Here is a 14,074-nt window from a genome sequence, read left to right as displayed (position 1 = left end):
GCAGACTTGGCTAGGCACATGATTTTTTTTTCCTTTTCGTTGGGGTCAGTTGCCCGAAAAAGCTGCTTGTTGGAGTGCTTTCCGTCAGCCACCCCTGCTTTGGAAAATGGAATGTCCTGGGCACTCTCGCTATCGACGTGCTTGGAAACAACAGCGCCGCGTGGCGCAAATTTGCCACTCCGGCCACCAGTCACTTGTGCTAATCTTATTCCGTTGCGACTGAACACCTATGAAATAATGAGATAAGCTTTTCTCTACCAAATGGACTCGACATAACCTTAATATATCTCTTCATTTAAAGATTTTAAGATATCTGATATGTGAATATCATTTCCCTGAAATATTTATGTAACTTAAAGAATTTTCATATGGAACGTATGGACCATTGGGTCCGTATGTTCATGTGAGCATGATCTAGCTACATAGTATTAAGATTTGTAAGTTGAAAGGGTGTAGCAGGGCTCCTACAAATTACTAACATTGTGCTTCCTAAGTTGTGTATTATCCATGGAACTGTTTTCATCATGCACCATTTCTTAGACTGGAAGCCTTCTTTGGAAGCAGAGGCTTTCAGAAGGAAGCATCTTTGCATCTCCATCTGTTTCATATGAGCCGTACCAGATATACGGAGCTACACTTGACGGATTGGTCGCAGCATTATCTCCTGTAAGTTTTAATCTACCAATGTCATTTTTCTTGCTAGCATGTTTGTTTGCACACTGTACAGCTTTTAATTTATTTCGGTAATTGTTGCATAGCTTTATGCGTTCTGCAAATGACAGTCAACATCAACGTTATGCTGTTATCATAAGTTACTTTTATTGTAACAAAATGGCAAGTTGGGCTAGCTGGTGCTTGTTCATTTTTACAAAAAACAGTGCACAAAGAAAACGAAGATGAGAAAGAGAGGCCTCTCTTTCTTATCTTTGTTTTTTTTGTGGGCTGGTTTTTTTTAATTACTTTTATTGGTCAAAATACAAGAAGACAAGAAATTTGTCACTTAGTAGTAGCATCACTTATGAACAGCTGAATTTGAATGAGCCCATAAATTGTTGGGCAGTCTCGTGGCCCATGAAATGAAGAACTCACTAAGAATAAATGTGATGAGGACAACGAACATTATTCAAGTACAGTTTAGAACATGCATTTGGCACATCTAATGACATCGTTGTGTAAAAAAAAGGAGCACATACAGCAGCTACATCACCATCTCTCCACGGAAGCAAGAGACACTAAGTTAGGAGGTAGCATGCTGCCCTAGGCTACCACTGTACTGCTCATTTTTATAAACCTTCCAACAATTGGTAGAGTTACAGGCTTACATGTGGATCATCTTGTATGATGTGGATGTAATTGTGACGTTGCTGGGAAAGGACAATCACACCTTTGTTCTTACAGTGTGTGGTTACAATGTTGTTGGACATCACTGAAAGAAAAGGAGCTAAACCTGATAAACATGGCAGTATGTCTAAAATTAACGGGAAACTGCAGTCCCACAGCCCCACCTCCATCTTCTAGCACCCTAGGATTTGTTTCGTTGCAACCAGGCTGAATGACATCACTGCTGGACTTGCTTATATAAAAATGTTCGGAGCACTTAAATTTATTTATAGTGAAAGATTTGGAACAAAAAGTAGGAGACATGCCACTGTGTGGAGGTGGTTGACCAGCAAAGCTGTAAAAAAACACCACATTGTTAACATTGTTTTTCTGCTGCACACAGAAGAGCCTAACTTCAAAATTGTGTGCTTTCGCAAGAAGCACCACTCGTTTTTGGTGTGCATCCCACTCATGGCCAATAATATAGAAACTTCAGAGTGTTGGTACATCTTCGTCATGCGTAAAGTGCAGCGCACACGGAAAACGACGAAGGAGAAGAAGCAAGCAAACGGGACTAGCGCTGTTTGAAACGCTAGTCCTGTTTGCTTCTCTTTCGTCCGTCGTTTTCCATGCGCACTGCACTATACACACGATCACTCATGGGCTCCTGGCATTCCCTCAGGTATTTCTCTCACTAATCGCTTGTATTGAGCATCTTGTTCATGAACCTCAGGTCTTGCGACGGTCGCACTCCTGCCTTTGCTCTCGTCGCCATTCTTCATTAGCATGCTGCTCCTCAGGCATTCTCACAGCGCACAGTCAACCCATACTCGCCACGCACGACCATGCCAGTGTAGCTCCTAGACTTGACTAGCGTGGCGAAACACGTACGAAATGCATACTGACTGTTTTTTTTTCTTCACTCTAATGCATTAGTTTCTTCCGCCACTCCCTACACGGCACCAGGGCTTCCACTTTAATGCTTCAAAATATAGCGCTGCTCCCTAGGGGGTGCTAGGCGTTTTTTGTATGTGGACAGACGCTGCAAAATCAGGGAGGTGTGCCATTTACATCTCCTCTGTAATAAATATCAAACTAAATGTGTCACAACTTTCTCTGGTATGGCTGTGTGTGGTTATTTTAACCATTGGAAGCAGGTTAACTTATAGAATTTTGTGAGAAAAATTGATTCTATGGTAAATGTTATGCAAGTTGGGAAATAATAAATGCATATGCCAATAGTATTGTAATTGCTATTGATGACTACACTGCTGCTTGATTACACAGAGACTGTCATTGCATTGAATGGATTGCCAGTTTTGTTATATATGTGTAGTAGTATCAGCAGTAGTGCTAACGTTGTATTTGTGAGAGGTGTGCTTGAATAATAATGCAATAAAAACATGGACAGCATGAGTGGACATGCATGAGCGCACACATACAGATGTCTTTATTCTGCCTTACCAAGGGCACTTTGGTGTGATGCATGGGTAATGTTTCTCCAGGAGCATGGAGCTGTGGTATGGACTTGTAAGTTGGAAAAGCCGATCTTCTCCTCACCTGCTGTTTGTGACTTTGGAGTGGGCATTTGCTGTGTTGATGGCAAGATTTTCCTCCTTGATCATTCAAACGGTTGCAAGGTGAGTAGTGGTGTGCCATACCTTGTCTTCAGTTTGCAGCAAGTGGTCAGCATTTACTCTTTCGAGTTACAAAACTAGCTGTTGTTTGGGCAGCTGGTATAGCCCGTTCCTAGCCAAGTGGCAGACATGTTTTCAAGTAGAGTAAGATATGTTGCAAAGATGTGAACTTATCAGTCATAATGTAGAGATATGGTTGCAGAAACCGTCTCGCAATGACTGTCAAAGGGAATGTGAATAGTGTGCAGGCAGTGTATAAGCAGAAACTTTATAAACACGACCTTATGCCCAACTGTACCCTATGTGCATCGTTCAATCAAAGCTAAATGTGAGCAGAGCAGAGCAGACAGTGTTTCATGCCTTGTCTTTGAGACTGCAGCAGGCTCGAGTGACTGCAGTTTGGACAGATAGGTGCTCACAGCTATAGGCAGGTTTGGCATGAAAGCAGGTATGATAACCCAGAGAGACATCATGAAAATACGGAGCAAATGTCGGAAAGATGTTAAACACAAGGCAACACTGCCACAAAGTGCACATGCCCGTTGACTGCAACAACGTGTGTTTATGCCAGTCTTCTAATATTCATATTGCTGTCTGTGTTTCCGCCATTTTCACTGTGGTGGTGATGGTGATGGTAAATTGTGGTCATGCCCTTTCTAGCAGGTAGGCAGCTCTCAAGTGCCTTAAGCAGAAAAAAGTAAGAGAAAAAAGACGTGGAGGAAAAACAAAAGAGCTAGACACACACACACAAACAAATTAGCATGTTCGCAACAGCTAGCCAATGTCTCCTTGTAGACCAGCTACATTGTCTGTCTGAACGTCTACATTGTCTGTGCATCCTGTGCCACCACTGCATTAATCCCTGCACGGAAGACAGTGCCATCTGTTGGTGTTGAAAGAAATAGAGCAGTTGATGACGTGGCTGTGGACACTGGAGTGTGTCTAATCTGAAGTAGCTCATAGCAGGCTCAATAAGTGAGAGAGACATTGCAAAATCTCTGTGAAAGATAGTGTGTGTGTGTGTGTGTGCATGTGTTTGCATGTGCATGTGTGTGTGCATGCATGCAAGCCTCTGAGGCAATTTAAGTGTTTATCAGGTAGCATAGTCATCAAAAAGTTCATGGAGCACTACTAACTACATGAAAAAGCTTTCTCTTCACAAACCCTGGTTGCATCACCTTGACTTCAAAGTTTCATTGTACAGCTGTATGTTCAACTGATGCAGTGTTTTGTTTATTTAGATGTTGAATGTGCAAAGCGGAAATCTTCGGTATATGTCGTGAACTATTCTTTATTCTTTCTAACTCATTTCAGTTTTTAATGATGTCAAGCTTATACAAATGCACTACAAAATTATTTCTTCAGTAAATTTTATTGTTGCTTGAACAGGATATTTGGAACTGTGTGAGCTGCCTGTGTTCCCCAAATAGCTTGTACTTGTTTTTAGGCATGCTTTCTGAAGGTCAAGAGTGAAATAAAGCATGCCTGCATTGATGTGAGCAGGTGGTTCGATAACATTGGATGTGCAAAAAGAGTTGTATTTTGTATTTGCATCTCTCATTTGTACTCTGTATATCCTTTCTTCAGCATGCTGTTTGGCGTTTTCACCAACACACTTCTTGTCTATGTGCAGCTGTGGATTGCAGAAACTGGTGGCCCAATATTTTCAACCCTTTCGGTGTCAACTGGAGATGCAGGTTCATGTTTAGTTGTTGGGTGCCATGATAATTATGTCTACAAACTTTCTAGTAAGGACGGGGGAGTGCTTTGGAAGACCTTTCTCAGTGCACCCATCTACTCAACATTATTTTGTTCCCATGATGAGAAGACTTATGTTGGTGCGAGCACACAAGGAAAATTGTGCATAATTGACAGTCATCACGGAGAAGTGCTCAGCTCATATCAGTTGGACAGTGAAGTCTTCTCATCACCAGTTGTGCTTGAAGACCACATTATTGTTGGCTGCAGGGACAATTATGTGTACTGCTTTCATATCGAAAGTAAATGTTTCAGCTGACAGAGTGATGTTGTTATGTGTCTGTCAGTGTAAAGCTAAGCAAAGCTTGTTGTGATAGGGGTACACTTTCCACTTGTAGTTCACTCGGCATCATAAGAACAACATTTTCGGTTGTGATACTTGGACATAAAAATATTGGTGCACTATACCTGTATTCTGAATTTGCACCTGGTAAACACAGGCATCCTGTCACTTCCATCCCGCTTGCAACCACCAATGTTTTCATCTGTTAACTACCTTGCACTTAATGTCACTCATGCAAGTTTATGGTGCCAATCATGGGCTCAATTTTTGTGCCTGCGAGAGCCTGTTGGTTTGCAATCTGCAACACAGTAGTCACCTGGTTGAAAACCTTCAGACTATCTCATTAGGTACATGTGGAATACTGGAATACACATTTAAAAATTACACAATGTACTTGTAGAGGGGGTAACCAAATAATGCCTTCACTGGTATGCCAGTACAGTAGTGCTAAAGTTCATAATTCATAGCATAGCACATAAGAGCAAGACAAAAAGGTGTGTGTATACATATATATATATATATATATATATATATATATATATATATATATATATATATAGTGGGAAAAGAATCACGCAGACCCCGATAGAATAAGGAATGAAGAAAGAGACTACGACTTTCGTTGGTTTGGCACTGTGTATTTTCACTAACGTTTCGTCTGGTGGACCAGTGTGTGTGGTCCACCAGACAAAACGTTAATGAAAATACACAGTGCCAAACCAACGAAAGTCGTAGTCTCTTTCTTCATTCCTTATATATATATATATATATATATATATATATATATATATATATATATATATATATATATATATATATATATAGTGTGTGTATATATATATAATCGGTGGGGGGGGGGGTCAACCATCTCTGCGACCACCTTTCTGTATGCACCTATTTCAATCCTTCGTGTCTCGAACCACCGATAGATATACTACTGTGAATGAGCATCGCGATTTATTGCACACCTGCGTGGAGGAAGTCCTTCATAATACGGGCGCGTTCGCTAGAGCTATATTTAGCACACGCCAAACCGTTATAACAACGATGCCCGTGAGATGCCTTTGGCACGAGCTTTGCTGCTTTTAGACTATACACATTCACGACAACACACCGCGGAGACCGCACGTGTAACCGATAGACGGAAACGGGCGCCGCACACACACGCGGGTGCACTTGCCAAAGCGAAGAATGGTTTAATGGGCACAGAAGGCGTTGCGTCTAGGTTTACCAGGTACCTTTTTCCTTTTCATTGAGTTCTCCTTTCGGTGTGTGCTCTGTCGACACGTGCTTGAGCACACACACGCGCACGAACAGGCGCACTGAGTACATAGTTGTGGTTGCATTGTTTGATGCCCACGTGCCGTGTACTGTGAGCACCGTCGAACATGTTTGCACGTTTCGCGTCCGATAGCTCTGCCGAAGTTGCCTCGTGGAGCCCTTGTACCTGCGCTTTCTGCGGGGGGAGGGGGAAGGGCATCCAGCATAGAAAGCCTTTCTTTCAGTGCCGTGACATGACAGTCAAGGTAAGTCAATAATGTGTGTAACGTGCAAAGTTGGATGGCAATCCTGAAGACTGTTTCACACGGATATGCGGGACACGCGTGCAGAGTAGCCAGAATTTTTTTTTCTTTGGGGTGGGGGGGTGGGAGGGGGGGCTCAGCCATACTTTACGTATGTTCGTGCGTGCGTTGTATGTGCGCGTGTATATGTACACACGCAAAATTGAAAACATTCGGGGTGGGCGGGTGGGGGGGGAGGTTGAATCCCCTTGGCTTCGCCAGTGCCGTAGTGTGCTAATAGAGAGTTTGAGAATTGGGGACCCAAGGTGCTGGGTCCCCAAGCTGCGTTGGGCAGCCTGCTCTTGCGTTCGGATGATCAGCAGAGTTTGAGAATTGGGCCGATTGCAGGCTGCGTTGGCTGCGTTGGGTCAAGCGCACGGAGTGCCACACGTGGCGAAATTGAAATCATGCGAGACGCGGTTCATACTGCATCGTGGCGCGCGCTGCGTCTGTGTCGTCTCGCTGGTGACCGAAGACGCCTTGGGGACCCACGCTAGTTTTCGATTTCGGCGTCTTGGTTCAACGCCAGCGCAAGATCCCATGAGTTGCTTGAGTTCTGCGCATGCGCTTTGATGGCTCGCAAGCTCCTGGGTCCCCAAGCTCCTTGGGGCCCCAATTCTCAACATTTTTTATAAAACTGTGTGGTTATTGCTACTGCATAGGAAAATATCCCAAGTAGAGCACTGCACGGGCCTGATTTTACGGCCCGAGCCCGCTTTATGAAGCCCAGCCCGGGCCCGTGGTCCCAAGCGCGGGCCCGGCCCAGGCGTTCATTACTAAACTTATCCAGGGCTTGTTCATGACCAGCCCCGGCCCGGGCCCGCTAGAGGATGTTACTTGTTGATGATGATTATTAATGATGACTTGCGCTTTGTAGGGGGTGATCGGGCGGAAAATCCGGAGTGTGCATGCATCGAAATGTTGCTTTGGCGGCGGTGGTAGCTCAGCGGTTAAGCTGTTTCGCTGTTAAAGGCCAACTCCGGCGTTTTTTCGAGGTCGATGGATCTCAATAAAATTCGCTGGGTACGTTCCTTTGCACGTTTCCATCATTTCTGCCAAATTACAGGCTTGAGACGTGCGCAGATTGTTTGCAAATGAATTTTAAAGATTGTCTGCAAACGCCCTCCTGGCTTCCCACAATTAGTGGCAACATTGCGTCTGTGACGTCAGTATTGGGAAGGCGGCGGAAGTGACGCAGCCGAGGGCACCGCTAACTTCGGCCGCTACAGCGAGCGTCTGCTGTGCTGGCCGAGACAAGACACCGTCATTATCAGACGCGGCACTGTCAGTCGCAGACATTACAGCTGATGCGTGGCGTGCTCACCTCTCCACTGTGCGCCTGCTCGTCCCGGTTGTCACAGTTTTCATACTCCGCGCCGGCGTGACCGGCATGCCTTGCACGACTTCCGGTTCGTTCGTAACAACGTCTACGTCATGCGTAACGGTACACTCGGTTGGGTTTCGGTTTCGGTGTTGCGCTTTTTTGCTTATTTAAAATTATTCTCCAATTTGCCGAGTATTTCTGCTATCGGGCCCGTGACAGGAGCGTCTCAGGAACATAAAAGCACCATTACTTTGACATGGCCAAAAAATCGCCGGAGTTGGCCTTTAGTCCGAGGACGCGGGTGCGATTCCCGCGGCCTCGGCGGCCGCATTTTGATGCGGACGAAATGCAAGAACACCCGTGTACTTATCTTTAGGTGCACGTTGAAGAACTCCAGATGGTCGAAACTAATCCGGTCCCTACTACAGCGTGCCTCGTAATCATATCGTGGTTTGGGCACGTAATATCAAATGAAATGTTGCCTATATATGGCACATGGCAAGTCAATGCAATGACAGTATAGTGAAAATAAAACATAGCAACAAAATTTATTTGAAAGAAGTGTACAACTAACACACTGCGGGCCGGCCCTAGTCCGGCCCGCAGCCTCAGGCCCGGCCTAGGCCCGCACTTTCAAGCCCGGTCCGGGCCCGCCGGAAAACACTTTGGCCCGGGCCCGTGCAGTGCTCTAATCCTAAGTTCCACAGCTGGGTATACGCCCGTTTTGTAGGTACGCCCGTTTTGCGGGCGTACCTACACACACTGAAGCGGCTACTACGCGCTTTGCATTTGGCCACCTATCTGTACCGTGTTGAGCTTTAAATTCGTAAACTTACAACGACGAACGCTACCGCGTTGTCATGTGAGTGCAGCTATAAAGCTGTTTAGGTATCCCGCGCAGCCACGACCACCCCATCCCACCTAGAATCCAGTCGTTAAAGCTAGCTTAACTGTAGGATTTCATGTTAAGGTGTTATTGCTCGCGCGCGCACGCACACACACACACACAAACACACTCACTCACACACACAGCATACAGTCGTTACAGATTACGTAATTTAATTCTAAGTGTTTTATGTGCATAAATTAAGGTGTTATTAACAAGCACGCCTTAGTGTCGGACTCCGGATTATTTTTGCCCATCCGGGGTCAACTCTTTAATCTACACTATATAGTACACATAGTACACGGGCGTTCTTACACATTGTCCTCTCCGAAATCGGGAGTCGAACCCGCGCCCTCGTGCTATATATAGTCGCGCATCTCTACACACATCCGCTAATTTACTACGGCGGCTGACCGCTGATTGTATAACCCCTGGTTATCTTCTTGCTCACTTCACACACCTGTATATGGTTGAGTGAAACACCGCTGTCGTTGTCTTTCACGCTGCGTCTCCCGTGCTGCCGGAGCCTCTCTCGCCCCCCATTGATGGCCTCGTCGAGCAACACAGCTGCCGTGCGAGCAGGCAGGCGTACGTTGCTACTGCGAGCGTGAAACATCAACGTTGTGCTCCCAATGCACGAGCCTCTGCGCGCGCGCACGCGCGTGTTTGTGTGTGTTTGTGTGTATGCACGCGCGGTCCAACGTGACCCTCGCTGGCCCCCGGTGATTCTCAACGCGAAGAGCTGCGACAGTTTGCATGTCAGGGCGACTTTAAATTGTCACTCGCACTCGTTGCATCGCTCGCCGGGTGGCGGGGTCCGGTCGCGCCGACTGATGTGTCGGTGCGTGTTTGAATTTCTTTCTTTTATTTTTTTCCTCTCAAACTCTAACGTGAACCTTCATTAGTGTAATGACAAAGGAGGATATGCTTCACTGCATCGAGCATAGTTTTGATCGCCGCCGGAAAGAGATAGTCAAAGCTCAGGAAGAAGAAAAGGAGTTCAGAACGTTAATTAAAGAAGCAATATTTATCACCTGAATCATTACTCCAAAAGCATACTCTGTTGCGGAACAGTCGCTTCACACAGAGCAATTAATGGGCATATACTGCGCAAAATTTCACAAACGGAATGAGCGCTTTTGTCCTTTATACCTCTCTCCATCCTTCGGTCTTGCTAAGCGTTTAACAGTATAATGAGTTTATAGCCGAAGGAGCCGCTGAAACATGCTGTATTTCTTTTCTTTTTTTACAATTCCGTGAGCGCGCTTACAGCTTTCTTTCTTAATTAGCTAATTAACGATTTCCCCGTTATGGACGAGTGGTCATTGCCGGGCCTGTTATTGTGTGAAGGACTCGCTGTAGAGCCGGGCGCAAAGAGACCTTTTTGTATTACGGTCCTGCTGTTGCTGCAATCGCGTGCCTTAGCTAAAGAAACGATGAGTGTATCATTAAGTTCATACCGTTGCAACAGGCAGCGTTCGAGCGCAATATTTATTCAGTACATGCGTTTGTGACGCGCTCTTGCCATCTCCGTCAGAAATCATTCAGAGCACTTGAAGTCTGAGCTTCCTGACGTGGACCCTTAGCGTTGCTAGACGTCACCGAGGCTGCCTATCTGTTATACAGCAAGCACGGCGAAAATCTGCGCTTTGCCTAGACGTGGCATAGACCTTTCGTCTCTGGAAGCACAGTAAAAGCTGCGAATCGTACGGCGAAGTGGCTTACATTGACGTGACGTGAATGCTTCCTGTAAGGTATTTTGAGGGTATTGACCGACATGCGAGAGGCCCGTGTACTTAGGTTTAAGAGCACGTTAAGGAACTCCAGGTGGTCGAAATTTCCGGTTCCCTCCACTACGGCGTGCCTCATAATCATATCTTGGTTTTGGCACGTTTCATACACACTCGCCCAAACATAAGTGCTTGTAAATCGTTGGAGGGCGTCGATTCCTTTATACTATGTCCATTCCCACTTAGCTTCCTTGCGGTCGTTGAGGAAGGGAAAGAAGATTCGAGATAGCATCGTGAAACACGATTTAAGCTAAAGAAAAAAAATAAAGCGACAATTGGCCCAACACGTGACCGCCACGACAGAGCTCACGTGCTGTGCAGGCAAAGCTAAGGCAGCGCAGCTGGCGGAGCCGAACAATCTTGTCCAATACGCTGTCTCTCGAATGTCACTCGTCGGGTCCATAGACGTGCGCACAGGGGAGGGGAAGGGCAGTGGGGGGGGGGGGGGGGGGGGGGGGGCAAAGTCAGCCCCCACACATTGACGTAATAGGGAGGGGGGGCGCAATGTCAGCGCCATACATTGGCATAATTGGGAAGGGGGAGCGCTGCGACGAACCTTCGCCCCCCCCCCCCTCCCCGAAGGGTCGATACAACTGATACAACGCAACGGGTCGGGTCGACCATTGCGATCGGGTCGATACAACGCAACACGCGAAAGGTTACAGAGAATGTATTTAAGGAAAGAGCGCGAAGCTGGCTGCGTGACGTAGTGCACTCCTCTAATTTCTTCGTCCATGTGTGTGGGGTAGCAAACCGCAAATTTCTCTGGTTGACCTTGTAGCTACCGACCGAGCTCCAAACAACCTTCACGCTTTCTTGTCCTTAATTACTTCTCTTTCTCTCGGCGACGTCGTTTTTTTTTCTTTTTTCTTTTGATTGCGTGTCTCCGCCGTGACAACAGAGTTTCCCAACATGCAGTTCGTTAGAAGGCCCCCCTTCGTTCCCGCGCCGTAGTCGCCAGACCTTACGTCTGGCGGCAGGCGCCGGCACTGAAGTTCGCACGAATTGGGCTCGCCTTTTCCATGTTACCGTGGAAAATTCGCGCGCCGCTCCCAATCAGCTTTGCCTCTATAGTTACTTTTTTTTTTTTCAATCAGTGCGCAGGATGTGATCCACAAAGAGGTTTTGTGGACGATACGCAGGCGTTGGGCTTCATTCGGGCACAAGTGTTTTAGATTGCACCACTGTTATGCGCTTCAGTGCATGTGTTCACATTTTGTTTGCTTTTTGATTGACTGGCCTCGGAATCAGTACGTATTTTTTTTTCCTCCTGGGAACTGCGTCCCTTTCATTAAAAGACGTGCGTGCGTGTGTGTAAGTGCGAGAGATGGCGGCTGCATTTGGTTTATAGGAGGTCCTGTCCACACTGACGCTGTTAACCGTACGAAAATCTAGACAACGAGTTTCCATGCTAACGAGGTGCTGTTGCACGGGGAATGTTTGGTGTTCGCTGAAATTGCCCATAATTCGAACTCTTATAAACCAGAAAAGTAAGTAGTATGTAGATTTCTTTTTGTCATTTCATTCTTTATCATTAATTTATTTGGCGCAGCACAGAAGCACGCGGACGTTACGCATATTGCGGAAAACTTTATCTGCTGCTGCACCTGCACAATGATTGCATCGTGTTCTGTGGCGTACAGTAAACTTGTGTATTAAAGCAGAACATTTCAGAGATCTGCTGCTGCACCTGCACAATGATTGCATCGTGTTCTGTGGCGTACAGTAAACTTGTGTATTAAAGCAGAACACTCCAGAGAGTTTGAGTTCAAAGAAGAAAAGATAAGCGTACACGCAATCACTATCATTCTAAAGTAATTATCGAAAAAGTTTTTTTAGTCTAAATGAACCGTGAATAACGTTTCCTGCAACGCTAGTTATAGTTTAATAAACTGCAATGACATTTTCGTGAGAAGTCGACTTTTCAAATATTCGTTCATCGAATTGGTACAGTGGTTACGGAGCTCGGCTGCTGACTCGAAAGTCAGCCAGTCGGTTCGGTTTTTATTTCACATCAAGATACAGTGTGCAGTGATGTTGTGGGCAATAGACAAAGAGCGTCTAAAGTGGGCTTGAAAGCGTCCACTGACCGTAGCATTTGAAAGACGGCAGTACAATAATGCTAAGAATACACAAGTAACATAATGCAGTACAACAGTGCAAAAATGTAATGCAAAAAACGCCAGGCCTGCGCGGAAAGAGCAGCACAGCCACAGCGAAAGCTGGGAGAGTGTCATTTCTAGAGCCGGTTGTAACCTCTCTTGGGGCTACTAATACAAGTACACTAGCAAGGTACCAACTACTTATAATAAATCACAATTTTTGTGAAGTTGGGAAGCACCCACTACGCCATTATTCGTAATTCTGCGGAGAAGCGAGGTACCAGCTACACATCTGCAAGGCATTATGTGCAGTTTGTTGATGCGACGGCTGGTGACGATGAAGAATTATGGTACACCCTATGTAATGGGTTGGAAGCATTCAACAACGCACTCGTTGCGCAATTCACAATGTGTTACGCCTGGTTACGGAATTCGCATCGTGTGACGCCTGGTTGTTATTTTAATCTTCTATACTACGCTATATTAGACATGTTAATGTGGTTCCTTCCCGAGATGAAGCCTGTATAGGGTCTTTTTGCAAAGTAGTTTCAAGCACCGGCATGGCTCTGGTAGAATACTGGGCTCCCACGCAGAGGGCCCAGGTTGGAACCCCGTTCCATCCTGGAATTTGTTTCTCTTTTTTTTTTACAGCGAAAGCTGTTATGAGATCATTTCACCGGCCGTTTTTGGCGCCGTAGTTGTCCGCCGCCGCCGCCGCCGCCGCCGGTGTCCGTAACCAGTATCGCTCGAAATAAGAAAAAAATTCCAGGATGGAACGAGGTTCGAACCTGGGCCCTCTGCGTGGGAGCCCAGTATTCAACCTCTGAGCCATGCCGGTACTTGAAAACTGCTTTGCAAAAAGGTCCTATACAGGCTGCATGTCGGGAAGGAACCAAATTAGCATATGCAATATAGCGTGGTAGAAGAATAAAATAAGCACCAAGCGTCGCACAACGCGAATTCTGTAACCAGGCGTCAAACAATGCGAATTACGCAACGAGTAGGTTGTTGAATGCTTCCAACCCATTACAAAGGACTCTGCCATAATTCTTCATCGTCATCAGGCACAGCATCAACAAAGTGCGCATAATGCTTTACATGCGTTTAGCAGGTACCACGGCTCTTTGTAGATTGACGAAAATGCCACAGTGCCTGCTGCCCTACTTCTCAAAAATTACAATGATTTATAGCGTAGTGGGTTCCTCGCAAGTGCACTTGTATTGGTTGCCAAAGAAGCCCATAAGCGCATGATCCATTTCCTCGGGGTCTCAGTAAAATTACAATGATTTATAGCGTAGTGGGTTCCTCGCATGTGCACTTGTATTGGTTGCCAAGGAAGCCCATAAGCGCATGATCCATCTCCTCGGGGTCTCAGTAAAATTACAATGATTTATAGCGTAGCGGTTCTTCGC

At 46.0% G+C, this 14,074-nt stretch overlaps 1 protein-coding gene across 2 annotated transcripts in view; it reads left to right on the top strand.

Annotated features, from left to right (window-relative positions):
* Positions 1–4,978, top strand: part of LOC119382572 (beta-alanine-activating enzyme) — a 54,995-nt gene extending 50,017 nt beyond the window's left edge. For both annotated transcript variants that reach the window (XM_049412241.1, XM_037650332.2), the window contains 3 exons: positions 541–666; positions 2,826–2,960; positions 4,591–4,978. In XM_049412241.1, the coding sequence (XP_049268198.1) occupies positions 541–666; positions 2,826–2,960; positions 4,591–4,974 (645 nt within the window). In that variant the 3' untranslated portion in view covers positions 4,975–4,978. The remainder of the gene's footprint in view (positions 1–540; positions 667–2,825; positions 2,961–4,590) is intronic.
* The last annotated feature ends 9,096 nt before the right edge of the window (positions 4,979–14,074 follow it).

Source organism: Rhipicephalus sanguineus, chromosome 2, assembly GCF_013339695.2.
Source record: "Rhipicephalus sanguineus isolate Rsan-2018 chromosome 2, BIME_Rsan_1.4, whole genome shotgun sequence".
Taxonomy (NCBI): Eukaryota; Metazoa; Arthropoda; class Arachnida; order Ixodida; family Ixodidae; genus Rhipicephalus; species Rhipicephalus sanguineus.
Note: the sequence above shows the minus strand (reverse complement) of the source record. Positions and strands in the feature narration are given on the sequence as shown.